This window comes from Bos grunniens, chromosome 27 (assembly GCF_055505025.1).
Source record: "Bos grunniens cultivar Pamir isolate PY7600 chromosome 27, Bosgru_T2T1.0, whole genome shotgun sequence".
Lineage (NCBI taxonomy): Eukaryota > Metazoa > Chordata > Mammalia > Artiodactyla > Bovidae > Bos > Bos grunniens.
This window is the reverse complement of record NC_141191.1, coordinates 15416827-15435484: the sequence shown is the minus strand read 5'-3', so window position 1 is coordinate 15435484 and position 18658 is coordinate 15416827. Positions and strand designations below refer to the sequence as shown.

The window sequence follows — 18658 nt, the reverse complement described above, 5'->3', positions numbered from 1 at the left end:
AGTCGCTTCAGTCGTGTCCAACTCTGTGCGACCCCATAGGGAGCCTTACCAGGCTCCCCTGTCCCTGGGATTCTCCAGGCAAGAACACTGGAGTGGGTTGCCATTTCCTTCTCCAATGCATGAAAGTGAAAAGTGAAAGTGAAAGTCGCTCAGTCGTGTCCGACTCTTAGCAACCCCATGGACTGCAGCCTACCAGGCTCCTCCGTCCATGGGATTTTCCAGGCAAGAGTACTGGAGTGGGGTGCCATTGCCTTCTTCAAGAGATGATGAATGTTCACCAAACTGTGATACTCTTTTCATGACGTACCTAAGTCAAATCACTGTGCTGTACACCTTAAACAGTGTTGTCTGTCCACTATGTGTCAATAAAACGGGAAGAAAAAAGCCACAGAAAAATTTTAAAGAGAAACTGACATCCTTTTGCATCCTCCTATATAAAAGGCAATTCAGTACTTCATCAACCCTTGCCTCCCTTCCCATTTTATAGATGGACAAATGAAAATCTGACGTGGTTAGGTGATTTGATCAGGCTCTGTCTCTGCATCTCACGATGGGCCCATGCCTGGAGATTCCAAGCACTGGACCCAGGTCCCCGGGCCAGTCTGTAAATCAAAGCGCTTGACTTAGAGTGGAGAACGATAGCTTCATATAGATGATGCCACTTGCCAGCGCTCCACTGATGCATTCCCGCGGCTGTCACTCGCCTGCCCTTTTCTGTCCCCTTTGCTGGTTTATGTTTCCTAGCTCCATTCAGTCTACAGCGGGCCCATCACCTTTCTCCCGTGGAACGCATTTCTTCCATCCTTGCCACTGCTCTTTCACTGGCCAACCCCGCGGTTCCCGTCCTGCTGGGCAGGCATTTCCTATCACAGGATGCCGAGTGCGCCGCCTTCGAGCAGGGGGCACTGTGTATTCAGACACTCACCTGTTTGCTTCTGGTTCTTTGGGAAATAAAGCCACAAGTAGCTTTCGTAGGCAGTGCAGTTAGGAAGACAGAGGCTTAAGCTGGCATCTTAGCGGCCCAGCTCCACAGTGTAGCCCCGGAAGTCCTGAGTTTGTGCTTTCAGACGAGGGGCTGCTCGTAAAAAGTAAGGCACTCAGAGGGCTGAAGTGCTTACACGGGGCTGGCCAGGAAAGCTGCTGTTTTCCAAAGGACGCTTAGGGCATCTACCCCGCTGGTCACCTACCAGTTTCTGAATAAGCTTGTGGGGCAAGTTACAGCACGAGGGAACTGTGGGTATGAAGAGCATCAAAAGCCTGGCGGTCCAGAGCCCGCTGAGTGCAGGTGATGGTGTGAGGTCCTGCTGGGGTGGCAGGCAAGTGCCATGTCAAGGTGGGGACCCATGCTGGGCCCTGAAATAGATGCGGATTTAGATGGGAAGATAAGGAACACAGACGGGACACACACCAGTCAAGAAAACAGGCAGGGAGAGGTGTGGAGGCGTGAGGAAAGACAGGCTCTGAAGTCAGGGCGTGGAAGAGCCTGCTGAAGCAGAGGGTCCAGGTAGGGGCCGCGAGATGATGGAGGGAGGACCTGGACAGGGGTCACCACTGGGGACTGTGCTAGTTTTTAGGAGAAGGCTTTAATCAGGCTTAAAGGAGCCCAGGGGTGGGGTGACAGGTCACGCAGGGACTCCTCCCCAGACTCGCCGATTTCACAGACCAAGACAAAAAATAAGATTGGGAACCAACAGAGAGTTTTGCAAATTCTTCACCTGTTACCAGCATCCTTTCATAAAAAGAGGCCATTTAGCCATGCTGCAGGCAAAAAAGGACCTAACTTCAGGGGGCAGACCATTCTTGACAAGGAAATAGTAAAGCTTTATGAACACATTCTCTCCATCATTATGTATCTTTTTTTTTTTTTCCATTTCACTGTGGATCTGTGAGAACTTTTGCACAGATTCGCAGCTAGGACAACAGAAGTGAAACAAGATGGATGGCAGACATTAGAATTACCAGGGGACCCTGGATGAGGGAGGGAGGGAGGGAGAATGAGATGCCTGTCAGACAGGGCAGGTGATCCCATCTTTAGCAAAAGCAGAAAACCAATGCAACAGCCGATGTCCGGCCGTCCTCCGAAAAGCTTTGATCCCGGGTTCTAACGGGGCCTTCTCATCAAATACACGCCTCTGGACACAGTCTCTGCCCCTGTGCAGCGTGTGGCGCTCCAGAACGCTGCCTGGGCCTGCTCGTGAGAGCTAGCCTGCTTAGCCTGTAGATTTGAGATGTGGTTTTCTTTTATGAGCTTTTGAATTCACAACGCTACAGGCTCCAGGGAATCCGACTGGAACATCACTTTCATGCCCCGCACCCCTTCCACTCATTTGGCCTCCACCTCGTAGCTTCAGATTCATCACACGGCACATTCCTTTTTGCTCCCGGTTGACCCCTCTTGACAACAGCCCCTCGCTGGAAAAGACAAACTCCCTCAGGCTCTCCATGACCTTCTGCTCCTTCGCTGATGGGCTGCCCCGTGTTGAGGTTTCTCTGTTTGTTCATCTTTAATTTTGATTGCGTTTTTGCCTAGACTTGCTGTTTTAGCCTTTGTAGTATATTTTAAAATCTCCTTTTAAGTTTCCTTAACAGCGGGATTCTCGACAAATGCCCCGGAAAGCCAGAGGCTCAGACCATCTCAGTTGAAAATGCTGATTTCCATCCTGATGTGAAATCCTCTCTCTCATACCCCCTTAGAGACAAGAAGTTCCCGACACTCTCCTTTGCCTTCATAATGTCTCACACGTATCTTTCCACTCCCACAGCCGCCCTAGATTGCAAAGTTGGTTTGGCTGCCTCTCCCCACATCCACGGCTACCAAATCCATCTTCTAAGCCATGCCATGCCCCTGCTCCCAACGGTAACACTTCTCAGCTCAAACATCTCTAGCAGTTCCTCAGCTGAGACAGCCATTGACTAAGACTGTCACCAACTAAGACCCGTAGACTGTTAACACTGCATATACATTCAGGTGGAAACAAAGTTCTCACAAACTTAAAAAAAAAAAAAAAAATTCAACAGCAAAAAAAAAAAAAAAAGAGGTGTGTGCGTGTGGAGGGGGAGGCAACTTCCTGGGTTAAGACTGGGTTAACAGCTGTTAAGACTCTGTGCTTCGAATGCAAGGGGCAAGGGTTCAATCCCTGATCAGGGAACTAAGATCCTGCATGCCCATGGCATGAAGCCCCATGCGAGCATGCTAGGTCGCCTCAGTCGTGTCCAACTGTTTGCAACCCTATGGACTGTAGCCTGTCAGGCTCTTCTGTCCATGGGATTCTCCAGACAAGAATACTGCAGTGGGTAGCCATGCCCTCCTCCAGGGGATCTTCCTGACCCAGGGATCAAACCTGCATCTCCTGCATTACAGGCGGATTCTTTGCCACTTGCTCAAAATTCTGAGCCACCAGTCACTGTAAGGACTCCCAAGACAGACTTAATCAGCCTGTCTTTTCCACTGTCCCCATGACACAGAGGGAGAATTTTTTCCTCCCATCTATCAGAGTTCCTTTGGTTTCAATTTCCTTTCATCATTTAACAGCCAGTAAAACAAAACAAAAATCCCCCCAGTCTTGCCATCTGTATGGCAGTTCTTTTCTCACAATGTTAATCTGTAATAACTTCTCTGTCACTGCAGTAAAGGAGAACACAATTACCAACCGTATCATAACAAAAGCATATATACAAATCATTCCTGGATCTGCATTTCTGATGAAGGACATGGGCAAACAGCAAAACCAGAACCTGATTTAAACTGCTCGCGGTGGACTGAATCCTAACAGCCATCGTGCGATTTATAACACGCACATCCTGAAGAATTCATATTTCAGTATTCTGGGAATGAACCTGAGGTTTATATATCTTACCAATGATCTCACAGGCAAATGATAATTTCTTTGAATTCAAGAGCAAATGTTGTCGGTGAGCAATCCTCAAAAAATCAGATTTTGAAGAGAAGATGCAAAACGCTTCCATCATCACAGGAAGCAGAACAACCAACTAGTTTCTAAATCATGTGTTCGTCTGGTACTCAGTTGTCTACCTACCTATACGCATATTGCCAGAAATAACAGGGAAGATGCAAGATAAGAAAAACACCAAAAGATATTCTTTCACATGAATTTTGTCTCAAGTGCTAACAGGATCATGTCTATAAATTCATATATATTCACACTTTTTCCTAACCAGATCTTCCCAGTGGGATTTCATGGCTCGTGGCTCCGTTTTTCCCACAGCTCCCATGCCCACATCTCTAGAACTGACTCACCCGGAGTTCCTTTTCTTTCTTTTTTATTTAGTTGGCTGCACTGGGTCTCAATTGGAGCATGCGGGATCTAATTCCCTGCCCCGGGATCAAACCCGGGCCCCCTGTGTTGGGAGCTCAGGGTCCCAAGCCACTGCACCACCAGGGAAGTCCCTCACCCTGAGTTCTCACCAGCCATTTTTGACCACATGCAGGGTTGGACTATGGTCCCTCAAATCATAATTTCCAAATCAGAGCTCATCTCTCTCTACCATCCTGCATCTTCCGTGTATTTCCTACCCACTTGGTCACTAGGTTAGTGGATTTTCTTTTCCCTCCCCTCGTGCATTAAGTCCTCAAGCTGTATTTCATTTCCTGATGACTAGCCTACCTCTTTCTCTGAAATTTCCATGCCCAACTGTGGGTCAGACCTTCACTACTCAACTAGATTTACTGTCTCCTAACTCCCCTCTCCCCCTTTTCTCCGCCTCCTACTTTTCTACATTCAGTCCATCCTTATGTTGTTGCCAGATGGAACACTGTGCTTCCCTGGGGAAAACTCCGTTATGGGAGCCCTGTCTAACTGCAATCGCCAGGTGGTTAGTATAAGCCCTGCCGCATGAGAACTATGATCTCCCTCTACTCATCTTCCTGCTTCCACACATACTCTATGCTCCTGTTATTCTGAGCTGCATGTTCTTTCTAAAGCCTGCCATGCTCTGCCTCCCGAGTAAATGTTTGACTCTGGCCTGGAACACCCCACCTTGGCTTGCTCACCTTGCTTCGTACCTCTGAAGGTCTCACTTTAAGTCGATGGCATGATCGGCTCCATGGACATGAGTTTGAGCAAACTCTGGGAGAGAGTGAAGGACAGGGAAGCCTGGCGAGCTGCAGTCCATGGGGTTGCAAAGAGTCAGACACAACTGAGCGACTGAACAACAACAACAACAACAAGACTGGCTGAATTTTGGGATGAACTGAGGTCTAGGAAATCTGTTTGGAAGTATGTGTGTTTTTAAGAGAGGGATGCTAAGAGGAGTCAGAGATGATGATATCCCTAGTCATCTTATCTCCTTCCTAGGTCTCCCCCAACCCTGGGGCAGAGGACAGAAGAGAACAGTGACCATATTAGCTTGCTTTTAGGCCTCAAGACATTCTGAAACCAGGATCCTGGAACCCAGGCAAGGGGCCTCCTCTGGGAGGCTGAGAAGTGAGGGTAGCTGGGAGGGAGGGAGGCCGAAGTTGCTTTTATTTTGATATCCTCTGGATGAGTCAGAGACGAGACGCCAGACAGTCTCTGGAAAACACCAACTGTCCATCTTCAGTTCTGGGATTATAAAATAATAAACTTTCCTTTCATTGGTTGTCACTGTGTAGATTTCTTGCCCTGTAATCAAACAACCCTTTAAAATGGCTGGAGTATGTAACTTGGTCTCAGAGTAAATCATCTGAAGATCACCCTATAAGGGAAGTTGCTGACACACCCAGATAGGATGATATCAGATCATCCAGTTTAGACAGCTATGTAATTAGTTTAAGGAAGGAATTCGACACTTTGAGAAGCTGCATTTACCTGAACCATTATGGAGCAACTGAACATTAATTGCCTAGATAAAACACACCAAAAGAGTTAATGTAGGCTTGCCACTATTGACACACTGCAAATTATAGTGAGAAATATGGAACATTTTCTATTATTATATATATTGTGAGATAGGCTGAAAATAATCTGACAGATTAATCTGTTTTTTAATTTTTCTGGGATTTTCTCAACCTGTATAACACACAATTTCTCCATTTCCCTTTCTGCTTTGAAACCTGGACAGAATGAATGATTTCTTAAAACTAGACTGCAGAAGACTAATACTAAATCAAGTATTAGTAAAAAGTACTGCCTTAGCAATAGTAGCATTTGGGTTAATGTTTGAAATGTACGAAGATTTAAAGGGTTAATGTTTGAAATGTACAAAAACGTACAATTATTCAATTGTCTACACATTTTTTCTTTTTTTTAGTGATGTCCCTGGGACTAACCATACTGGTTAGAAATTTAATGTAAAATTATTAAACAATTAAAATAGCAAAAAAATGGAAATCAACCATAACATTTCCCCATGAATTTAAGTAATCTGCTGATTAAATCTCTTAAAATCACACTTAATGCAGTAAATGCTTTTTTCCATGAGGAAAGTAAGAAAAAGGAAAATAAAGAAAAGGAATTGGGTACCATTTTTAGAGATGTATTTGTAAAGTGGGCAGCTTTGTTGTTAATGCAGTTTTGGGCAGAAAGAGCAATGAAATGTGGTTTCAGTGTTTGAGTTTTTAGGGTTGGATGTCAGATGCCTACCAAGGGAAAGGTTATTCTCTCCGTTTGTACAGACTGACGCAGATGTCTGGCTATTTAGACGTGATTCACAGTCAATACTGGAGAAATATCAATAACCTCAGATACGCAGAGGACACCTCCCTTATGGCAGAAAGCAAAGAACTAAAGAGTCTCTCGATGAAAGTGAAAGAGGAGAGTCAAAGAACTGGCTTAAAACTCAGCATTCAAAAATCCAGATCATGGCATCTGGTCCCATCGCTTCATGGCAAATAGATGGGGAAACAATGGAAACAGTTTACAGACTTTATTTTCTTGGGCTCCAAAATCCCTGTGGACAGTGACTGTAGCCATGAAATTAAAAGACGCTTGCTCCTTGGAAGAAAAGCCATGACCAACCTAGACAGCCTATTTAAAAGCAGAGACATTACTTTGCTGACAAAGGTCCGTCTAGTCAAAGCTGTAGTTTTTCCCACAGTTATGTATGGAGGCGAGAGTTGGACCATAAAGAAGGCTGAGCATCAAAGAATTGATGCTTTCAAATTATGGTGTTGGAGAAGACTCTTGAGAATCCCTTGGACTTCGAGGAGATCAAACCAGTCGATCCTAAAGGAAATCAGTCCTGAATATTCACTGGAAGGACCGATGCTGAAGCTGAAGCTCCAATACTTTGGCCACCTGATGTGAAGAGCCGACTCACTGGAAGAGACCCTGATGCTGGGAAAGACTGAAGGCAGGAGGAGAAGGGGACAAAAGAGGATGAGATGGTTGGTTGGCATCACTGACTCAACAGAGATGAGTTTGAGCAAGCTCTGGGAGATGATGAAGGACAGGGAAGCCTGGAATGCTTCAGTCCATGGGGTCGCAAAGAGTCAGACACGACTGAGCGACTGAACAACAACACTGTCAATGAGACTGGATTCATCTTTTCTGATCTGGAATAATCACCAGCAAGTTTTCCTAGGTTATCTGCGCTGTCTGCACACTATTTTGAACATGAAGTCCAGGCATTATTTACACTGCCTCTCTCTCCTCTGAGATTCCCCTTCCCATCTTCTCTGGGATGATCAGAACTGATGTCAGTGGCAGCTGTGGGTCTGCACGGGCACAGAGTTACGTTCATTATAAAGAAATGAACTGAGAAGCTCATTCTGAAATTGCTTAGCTTGAAAGGACAACAATAAAGCACCTGAATGAGAGGTCAGAGACCCATATATACCTACATAAATGTGTAAGAGTGCAAACTCATTTATTCGCTCCTTGAATCTGAATAGAACTCATGACAGACCACAGAGTCAACCCCTCATATATAAAGCTCCAAATATTCAAAGTCCCAAGACAGAAAACTGCCACCAACTCGGCAGTGTGCATGTACATATCAGCCAGAACTCAGAGTTTTCTTCCCCACATTGTCTTCTCTAACCTGACAGAGTGCCTCCAGATACACCCACCCGCTTTGTGTTTTATGAGGTAAGCAAGCAGAGAGCTGTGAAATGCCATTAGCTATTAAATAATTTATTCTATTGCCCAACTCAATACACTGGGTCTGTTTTTGTGTGCATTCGAGTGTAAGAAGTGAGGTCTAGCTCTGGCTATGAACTTTTTAAATAATATATTTCCAGTAGATAAGATCTTTTGGGTCTCCCTGGAATTACTCCAGCTAAGGAAATATAACGTGGGATAATTGTTTTAAAATCGTATGAAGAACAGCGTAGAAGAATCCCGATTACTAAGTGAAGGGGGTAACCAGGCTTATCACAGGGTCATCAGACAAGGGGACCCCAAAGCTAGATGGACAGCAAGTCAACAGAAGAGGTGGTCTGAGGAAAGAGGGTTTATTCATCAGCAATGAAGAAGTCTTCTGTTCATGACACATATTAGCCTAATTCAGGGATCTCAGAGCTGGATTATCAACGACCTGACACCTGCTATTGTCTTCCTACCAGACCATCTGTGGTGTGTCTAAGAATGCTGGCCACTTCTTCAGGAGTCACGGTAGCGATACAAAAAGAACAAATAACATGGAGAGAAACTGCTGCCCAGAAGAAGACGGTGCCTCCAGTTTCTGAAATGAAAGTTCTTTTGCTTTGGAAATTCTCTGTGAACCCTAAAAAGTCACTCTATTATACTGGTGAAGAATTTCAAGTTTAGAATTGGGTTTTGTTTTCCTGGAGCCATTCTTCCAGCTATCAGGGGCAGCAATATACTTAACAGTATTTGGATGGGAAACGTTTTCTGTTTTCAACTCTTCACCCCCAACATTTCAGAAGAAAGTGCTATCAATATGGAGTCTTAATTTTTTGTTGGTTATTTAATAATGAGGTCAACTGAGAAAGTCCTTATTTTATAAAACAAAAGACAGTAAATATGTAATAATAGGTAAATACATTCTTAAAAAATCAACAACAAAAGCGAGAAGTGTTAATATTTTCAGCATTAACTATTGGTATGGAAAGGTCTGAACTATTTCAGAAAGCAAATATTTACACGATAGTCTTCCAATGGAGGGCTTCCCAGTAGCACTGGTGGTAAAGAACCTGCCTGCCAATGCAGGCGACTTAAGAGATGCAGGTTCCATCCCTGGGTCAATAAAGATTCCCTGGAAGAGGGCATAGCAAACTACTCCAGTATTTTTGCCTGGAAAATCCCATGGACAGAGGAGTCCATGGGTTGCAAAGAGCTAGATACCACTGAAGCAACTTAGGACGCATGCATGCACTTCCAATGGAGCCAGCTATAGGTTTTATCAGGCTCTTCTCTATAAATAAATGTTCACCAACCACATCTTTAACAATAGGTAGAACTGGACATGGAACAATTAACTGTTTCCAAATTGGGAAAGGAATACGTCAAGGTTGTATATTGTCACCCTGCTTATTTAAATTCTATGCAGAGTGCACCATGTGAAATGCCTGGCTGGATGAAGCTCAAGCTGGAATCAAGGCTGCCGGGAGAAATATTAATAACCTCAGATATGGAGATGATACCACCCTTGTGGCAGAAAGTGAAGAGGAACTAAAGAGCCTCTTGATGAAGGTGAAAGATGAGAGTGGAAAAGCTGGCTTAAAACTCAACATTCAAAAACCAAGATCATGCCATCTGGTCCCACCACTTCATGGTAAATAGATGGAGAAAAAATGGAAACAATGACATTTGTTTTTTTATTTTCTTGGACTCCAAAATCACTGTGGACAGTGACTGCAGCCAGGAAATTAAAAGATGCTTGCTCCTTGGAAGAAAAACTATGACAAACCAAGTGTATTAAAAAGCACAGACATCACTTTGCTGACAAAAGTCTATATAGTCAAAGCCATGTTTTTTCCAGTAGTTATATATGGATGTGAAAGTTGGACCATAAAGAAGGCTGAGAACCAAAGAACAGATGCTCTTGAACTGTGGTGCTGAAGAAGATTCTTGAGAGTCCCTTCGACTGCAAGGAGATAAAACCAGTCAGTCCTAAAAGAAATCAACCCTGAATACTGATTGCGAGGACTGATGCTGAAGCTGAAGCTCCAAGATTTTAGCCATCTGACGTGAAGAGCTGACTCACTGGAAAAGACCCTGATGCTGGGAAAGACTGGGGGAAGGAGAAGAAGAGGGCAACAGAGGATGAAACGGTTGGATGGCATCACTGACCCAATGGACAGGAATTTAAGCAAGCTCCGGGAGATAGTGAAGGACAGAAAAGCCTGGTGTGTGCATGGGGTTGTAAAGAGTCAGACATGACTTAGCTACTGAACAACCACAACCCTTATAAGGTCTAAATTAGACTTGCGGTACTATCAGAATACGAGGGGAAGTATTACAGACACGAACTAGGATTCTGGGATCTGCCAGCTCACTAATAATGACAAACACCAAGGAATCCTCCAAAATATCGGAGAAACGTGTTTTACAGTTTCTCACACTTCAAAGGGTGGGCCCTTCCTCATTTACAGCTAAATTATAAGAGTATATCATTATGCTATGATGATATTATTATAATTATATATATTATAAGAAAAAGTCCTTTATCATTCTGATATAATGGTTCTGAATTATTTAGGTTAAGAGCTCTGTTTTTTCTCCTGTCTTGTATGGTAATCCACTGTTTCGCAGAGTGCATAGATATTTCTTGAAAATGGTTTAATCATGTCTTTGCTGTAAACATCTAGAGGAAAATTAATAGAAACACTGCTTTTGATTTATTTTTTGGCCATGCCACTCAGCACGTGGGATGCTGGTTTCCCGACTGGTGATCGAACCTACACACCCCCTACATTGGAAGTCTGCAGTCTGAACCACCGGACTACCAAGGAAGTCCCTCCACATCTGTTTATCCCATCCCACATCAACTCCACAAATGGGGTATACCCATTTCTCATCCTAGGTCATTAGTGAGCCCGTACATGTGTTATAGAAGTTCAATCAGTAGTAACCCACGTGACGAACTGTGCATTGCCAATTTCAAGGAACAAATAAGAGCACATTCAAAAATGGCCCACAGAGCAGAGGTTGAGTCTTAGACTGTACTAAAAACTTATTTCTCTATTTCACCCCCTGCTTTTAACTAAACCGAAACCCTACCAATGCCACCATCATTTCCTGAAGATCTTATCATCAGAGCAGCTCTCGCGCCCAGTCTCATCAGATGGGGGCACTTTTACTGTACTCTTCGTCGTCTCTTTGGCAATACAGCCTGCTATCACTTTGAAAACGGTGCAAGGGAAGTGCTTGCCATTAACTTCCAATTTATTCCTTTCCTATTGCGATCCCAAAATGAGCAAAAGGAATGTTAAGAACAGAATTTTAATGTAATTCAATTGAAAAGGTTTGTTCCTCTGACAAAATCAGGCTGCTGGGGAACATTCATTTTATTAAAAGGGAATCTGTCAAAAAAGAAAAGCGATCCAAGCTACAGGAGAACTAAGCCTAATGTACAGGTTCTATTCCAGAAAAGTTGCATAGAAAATATTTGTATATTGGGTCATTTTTTTCTACTGACTTTTATTATAATTTTAGAGGTGTGTTCCTATAGAAAGTACATTTTCTCCAGCATTTCATTGTAGAAGTCATACTAAGGATCTCGATATTCATTTCCAGGACTATTTTGCATTTGTCAACATGCCATCTCTGCACGTCTAATTTCCCCTTATGCTTTGTGCAATGTCAGTGGAATGAGCAAGTAATGGAAAGTGATTTTCCATGGAAACAGTCCATGAAATGTGACTGTTCTTAGAGCACACTGGCTGGGCCTTTCTTCCACAAATTTAGTAGAATAGCCTGGCTGGATGCTCCTTTTACTTTTTCATATGCTTCCAGAATGACCAGCTATTTCTGATTTGCATTTAGTGGTAAGGTTCTTTTAAGTGGAGTTCAGATTCTCCAATAACCAATTACAAGAAGTTCAGCCTGTCTCAGTCTGAATGGAAGGGGTGTTTGGGGGAGAATGGATACATGTATATGTATAGCTGAATCCCTCTGCCGTTCACCAGATGCTATCACAACAATGTTAATTGGCTATACCTCAATACAAAATAAAAAATTAAAAAAAAAGTTAAGCCTTTCTTTATGTGGTACTGAAGGAATCAGCCAAGTTCATTGTAAATGTTTTTAATGTTTCCCTTCAAGGGAGTTTGGGAAGGTCATGTACACACTGCTACATTCAAAATGGATAACTAACAACGACCTACTGTATAAGCACATGGAACTCTGCTCAATGTTATGTGCCAGCTTGGATGGGAGGGCAGTTTGGGGGAGAATGGATGAGCCTGGCGGGCTACAATCTACAGGGTCACGGAGTCAGACACAACTGAAGCGACTTAGCATGAATGCATGGATACATGTATATGTATGGCTGAGTCCCTTTGCTGTTCACTTGAAACTCCCACAACATTGTTAATGGCTATGAGGGAGTGAAAGTTGCTCAGTTGTGTCAGACTCCTTGTGACTGCATGGACTACAGTCAATGAAATTCTCCAGGCCAGAATACTGGAGTGGGTAGCCTTTCCCTTCTCCAGGGGATCTTTCCAACCCAGGGATCGAACCCAGGTCTCCTGCATTGCAGGCAGATTCTTCACTAGCTGAGCCACAAGGGAAGTCCAAGAATACCAAAGTAGGGAGCCTATCCCTGCTCTAGCAGATCTTCCCGGCCCAGGAATTGAACTGGGAATCTCCTGCATTGCAACTGAGCTATCAAGGAAGCCCTTACTCAACACAAAATGAAAAGTTAAAAGTTGAAAAAAAAAAAAAAAGTTCTCCTTCAGTGACAGCTAACATAGCCAGCTTTAGCACATGGGTAAATATAAACCCCAAAAGTTTATGCCTAAAACCAAGACTGCAGTATGTTTCCATGAAAGTTTGCTGTTAATATAATATTAGGTCTATATGAAGCAAAATATTAATCTTTAAGCAGAATTAGACTGACCTTGATGGTCATGAAACTTAAGCTTCAGGGCTCCCCACTTGCCTGGGTCCCTTCCAAGGCCCTGACCCTAATTTTGTCTTCTTTCTCCAGAAAAAGTGATCCCCAACTTATAGAAGTTTCAGGTTCCCCCAAAACCTGGATCTCACTTGCCCTTAAGATTATACTATTATTATACATACTACTATTTATAAAACAGATAAACAGGGACCTACTGTATAGCACATGGAACTATATTCAGTATCTTGGAGTAACCTATAATGGAAAAGAATCTGTAAAGGAATATATGTGTGTATAATATATATATACAACTGAATCACTTTGCTCCGAAACACACATTGTAAACCAACTATACTTAAATAAAAACCAAAAAGAAAAAAAAAGAGGCAGAAAAAGGATCATACTGTTATTATCTTATATTACATTATTATATCACAATATTTTATAATCAGAGTAGAATTTTGATATACTTACTCAAAAAATGTTGTCCATCCGGTTTCATCGCTTTTAGTGGCTAAAAGGCCACTGTTGCCATGGTAAGTAAACAAAACTAGTTCTAGTCCTTGAGCGGTCATGCTTTTCAAACATCCGTTTGTCCCTATGGTCAACCATATCACTTGGTTATCTGGGGACACCACTCGGACTGGCATGCGATTCGGGTCCCGTCTAATCCTAAGGGTGTTGCCGTTACTGTCGGTCACAGCGGTGATATCATTGTCGTTGCTGTAGCTAAAGTTGTACAGGTAATCACCAGTGACTAAGCTGATGGTATACTGGTGGGTGCCATTGATGTCAAAGATGTAGAGTTCTTGATCAGTTGGAGAGGCAACTTCGTAGAAGTTCATAGAGTTAAGTAAAGGCTTGTTCTTTGACACTGCCCGGATCCGAATGTTCCCCAGGTCTGCGATGTACAGGGTGCCGTCCGGGGAGGCGGCAAGGGAGGATGGAGCGCTCAGTTTGGCATCTTTGGCGTAGCCGTCTCCGCTCTGGTAGCAGTCACAGTTGGCATCGTTTTTGCAGTCACACTCTGACGGTATCCCGGCGACCAGGGAGATCTCCCCATCGGTGGTGACTTGCCGAATCCGGTTGATTTTCTTTTCGTCGGTTTCGGTGATGTACAGGACCCCGCTGTAGGACACAGCGATGGCAGTGGCAGATTCCAGGGTCGTCTGCACTGCATGCTTGCCCGCGGAATACTCCACCCCCGGCACCTGGCAATGCATGGGCCGCCCAGCGGCGATGCGCACCTGCCTGTTCTCAGTGATCTGTAAAACGACATTATTATCCAGCACGTAAATGGAGTTGTCCATTGGGTTAATGGCTAGGTCAGTGGGCCATTCCAGGCGTACCTGAGTTTAAAAAAAACAGAAATGGTCTGGTTAGTCAGTTGCTGAGCTGCGGGTCATTTGCCAGAGAGTAAATTAGACTATTTAGGGAAATGACCGTTAATTTGATAAACCGTTTTAAAATTGTTTTTAAAACATATACAATGAAATAAATGTAAATGTTTGGAGTGGAGACAAATGGAAGAAATAAATTTTATTTAAAAATGCAGCTCACTGAAAGATTTTGCAGATTATAGCTAAGTAGCAAATGAACCTCTAAGTAGTGAGTTAATAGATATCAGTGAGATATGAACACAATTCCTTTCAGTGGCAACAATCACCAAATGCTGGGGCTTTCTAGGTTATGAATACATTAGAGTTCTCTTGTGTTTTCAATCAGGCCAATAGTGAAGTTTCTAATTCTAAACAGAAGTCCCTGAGGACTAATCTTAGGGGGGTTCTCTCTACTACTTAAGGACCTCATGCAATCACAAGCTTAGAGATTTAAGCAGTTTTGTTCTTCTTGGAATACCTGCAGGCTGCTGCTTTAATGGTATTTTATTACAAATGATTAGCATTTCTTAGTGATAATTGTCCTGTATTTCATTGAATTCTTCAAATGCAGAACTGGAGAAGAAAATAACTTTGTATTAGCTCTGGAGACACATATCAATGGAGGAACCTTATCACAAGGAGGCTGCCATGACACATGTGGTTTAAGATGGTGTTATCATAGTTTACGGACACTGTAAATCAAGTCACACAGAAGAGAAACAGACACTTTGGGGCAATGTTTTCACTACCTGGCTGATGTGCATGCTAGTGTCACAGGTTAAAGGTCTGGCTGAGGTCAGATCATTAGAGCCCAGGAGAGTTGATATGATTCCATTCTGATCAACTTTTCGGATCATTGTTCCATCAACAAAGTAGATTAATCCATTTTTATCAATTGCCATTCCTGTATCCAAGAGAGTCCCTGTTAGTAATCTTTCAAAAATGATTTAATTAAATGCTCACAGCCATCGTTAAACTCAACATTTAACATCAATAACATGGGCAGTAGACAGAAGGTAAGATTGCAGTTATAAATCAATGTAAAATGTAATAAAGAACCCAAATTTGTAAGAATCTGTACTTAGCATGTGGATCATATGGGTAGTACATGTGTTTAAAATATAAACACCGCACAGTGTTGCTGTCTATAAATTATAGAAACAGGTCAAATTCTGTTATGCTGAACTTAGAGTAACTCTATTCTAACAAAAATAGATCTAAGCCAAGGTTAGTGTTTTGTTGACCTTGTTACAATGAAATCTGCTAGGATGAATAATTCAGCACAACAAATACTTTTTTCCAGTCCGTGTTCACATAACAGTCTCTTGCTATAATGAAAAAAAAAAAAAAAGGCTCAAATCGAAAAACACTGTAATGAACGGCATAATACATGAAGAAGGAGTCAGTTCCGACTGGTTTAAAAGCTAGAGGCCTCCATCACATAGAATTTTTAGCCCCTGTTACCTCCAGAAATTCATTACAGCAAGCATTTTTTTCCCATGGCATAGAAACAAAAGTTTAGTAGCTCCAAACTGGGTGAGGGCTAATAGGGTCACTTAGTGATGGTTCTTAGGGAGGCCTGGGACTCACTCACGACAAAGAAATTCCAGGACAATGAAAGAATGCGGACACTTCCCTGAAGCTGAAAAGGATGTGACCTGAATGATACTGAGGATTTGCTTGATTCCTTGAAAAGTTGAAAAAAAATGGTATGATAATAAAAAATGCCAAGCACGTAAAATCAACCTATAGTTGATTTTACTGTAAAATCAACGTTAGGATTTTAGCCGTTTCACACTAAATGGCTTTTCAAAACGCTAGATGTGAAACGGCTTTCCAGAACACAGTTGAGAGGAAAATGTTAACTCAGCATTAAACACAATCAGGCACTAACTGGATTTTCCACCTTTTAATTTTTTAATGAAAAGAAATCCTCCAATTGGTAAATGCCGGTTGGTACCTTTGGGACTCATGAGTGTTGCTTCCACAGCCTTTCCACCATCCCCACATCTGGCTTCATCGAAAGGAAGGCACTGCTCCCCTGTTCCTGCCACTACTTCGGCATTCTTAGTCAAGTCTTTTGCACCCGTAAGTGACTTTGGGCGATAAATCCTGCGGGTGTTAGTGTCAGAAACATACAAATCTCCCGTGACTGGATCAGTTGCAAGGTAGTACCTGTGAGCTGGGTTGCTGCTGTAAGAAAAGATCATACAGAAATATCACAAAAAAAATTACTCCTAAAACACAGAAATTAAAAGCAAAATAAAACAGATGATGAGAAACTAATTACAAACTGCGACTCCTCATCAATGACTAGAAAATGAACAGCACTGTAAACAATGATTTAAAAGAACTGGTGCCAATGACTCTTTTCCTTATCTCTTGTTGAGGATGTAACAATTTATTAAACAGCCATCTTAAAAGTAATTACCTTTAGAAGGCAATATGCTTCCAACCTAAACGAAGAAGCAAGCTCTTGAAATATTTTTGGTTCAATGCAAAGCCATTAACACACAGCCCTTGAGTGACAGGCTTAAGGATTATTCCAGGGGAAGGGGGTTTCTAACAAACTCTCCAGTCAAGTGTAACATTCTAGTGATTCTACTTGCATCTCATTGTAGGGAAATCTCCGGTTTTCTCTTGCAATCAAACCAAAAACACCTGGCTTCAAAAATGGAAAAAAAAAAAAATTTTTTTTGCAGCATGTGGGATCCTAGTTCCTCAACCAGGGATCGAACCATTGCCCACTGCTTTGGGAGCTCAGAGTCTTAACCACCTCCAGAGAAGTCCTGATGCCTAAAATCTTAAATGCACTAAGACATACTGTGTTCCTTAATGTGGTAGTTTATTACTTTGTACTGAGGTAAAAAGTTACATATCATTATAATATTCAGAAAAATTTTGCAGAGGTTTTTTATTCCCTCCAATAGTCAGTCTGGTATTGGCAGAGTCGCTCTTCCAGATATATATATATACAGCTGTGACACAGTCGTAACTCAGTCAAGCTGGGTCTATTTTGGAAGGCATGACATTGGAAAGATTCTCTAGTTTTTCCTATCTCCCTGATTATACACTAATTATGATACAGTTGGTTGTAAACATGTACACACACATTTTATCTTCCTGCCAGCTGTATATATATGTGAGCATAACCTCTGGACCACGTTGCCCGTGTTTGAACATCAGCTTCATCACTAAACTGTGTGACCTTGAGCAAGCCAGCTAACTTTGCCTCAGCTTCCTTATCTGTAAATGTGAAAATAATGCAGATTTCATAGGCTGTTGAGAGGGTTACATGAACTAGTGCAAGTAAAATCCTGACAGCAGCGCTGGCCACACAATACATACTCATGAGCATTAGCTATTCTTAATACTGACTTGGGTCCTGTCTCCTTTTACACTGCACTGTCTTTGGCCTTGTGACTCAAGCCTGTGTAGAAGTGTAATAATTATTGTTAACTAAACTGTAACTTGCCTTCTGAAAATGTAAATCAGGAAAACAGAATTCTCTAAACTTGAATAAAGGTTCAATTTGTTTCTTTAGTCCTACTATTATTCTGTAATGTCAAAACTACCAAAACAATGCAGATCCTTCTTAAAATATCCAGTCTGAATGGTTTCTAGTTGAATGATGCTACAGGTAAATGAAGAATGCATACTTTTTCATGGTGCCCCTCATTTTGAGAAGAAAACAACAGATTTCTGAGACGCCTGCTTGAATAGCGGCGGTATGCTCTTTAGCTATAGGGCATGAGTTTTCTTGGTCCAAAAATAATAGACATTCAGGTCATAAGCTTTGCATCTATTGACATCACTTTTATTCCAGTGGAATGGTAAAAAGACAAGGTCCAAAGTGATGCTTTATATTTTCTGTCCTGAAGCATCTCCTTCCTTGAAGACACAGAGATTTCTAAATCAAGCACTATCTGCCAATGGCTTTAAAAATGTCCATCAAGTGAAGGCTCTAATTTTGCACGGAAGTCTATCGTCCAGAAGAACAAATGTGGAGGCGTATGCAGCCCTGGAGAGGAGCATTCGCCTCTGGAAATATTCCCCACAGAACAGCAGGAAATGAGAGCGAGCTCCTTTCCCTACAGTGCAGCCTGCCATGGCAAATTAGAGCTGCTTCTTGGGACCCAGTTTCCCTTAAATGGAAAAAAAAAAGGGGGGATCTGTATTGAAACGCTCAAAGAACAAAAAAGTGAGTGTGGAAATTTTCAGTTGATAGACTTGTGGCAAGAAGCTCTGAGTAGCCTGTGTGATGTGTTTCGGATTCAAGGACACCTGATTTAAGCAAAGAGTTTTCTGAAGGGGGTGTT

The 18658-nt window shown here is 42.5% G+C and overlaps 1 protein-coding gene across 17 annotated transcripts in view; it reads right to left on the bottom strand.

The window, feature by feature from the left end:
* Positions 1–18658, bottom strand: part of TENM3 (teneurin transmembrane protein 3) — a 2452009-nt gene that overhangs the window by 39269 nt on the left and 2394082 nt on the right. For 14 of the 17 annotated variants that reach the window (XM_086379882.1, XM_086379881.1, XM_086379885.1 and 11 more), the window contains 3 exons: positions 16300–16532; positions 15089–15243; positions 13435–14309 (listed from right to left, as the gene is read on the bottom strand). In XM_086379882.1, the coding sequence (XP_086236008.1) occupies positions 13435–14309; positions 15089–15243; positions 16300–16532 (1263 nt within the window). The remainder of the gene's footprint in view (positions 1–13434; positions 14310–15088; positions 15244–16299; positions 16533–18658) is intronic. The other 3 variants (XM_086379886.1, XM_086379891.1, XM_086379897.1) reach the window with 1 other exon arrangement.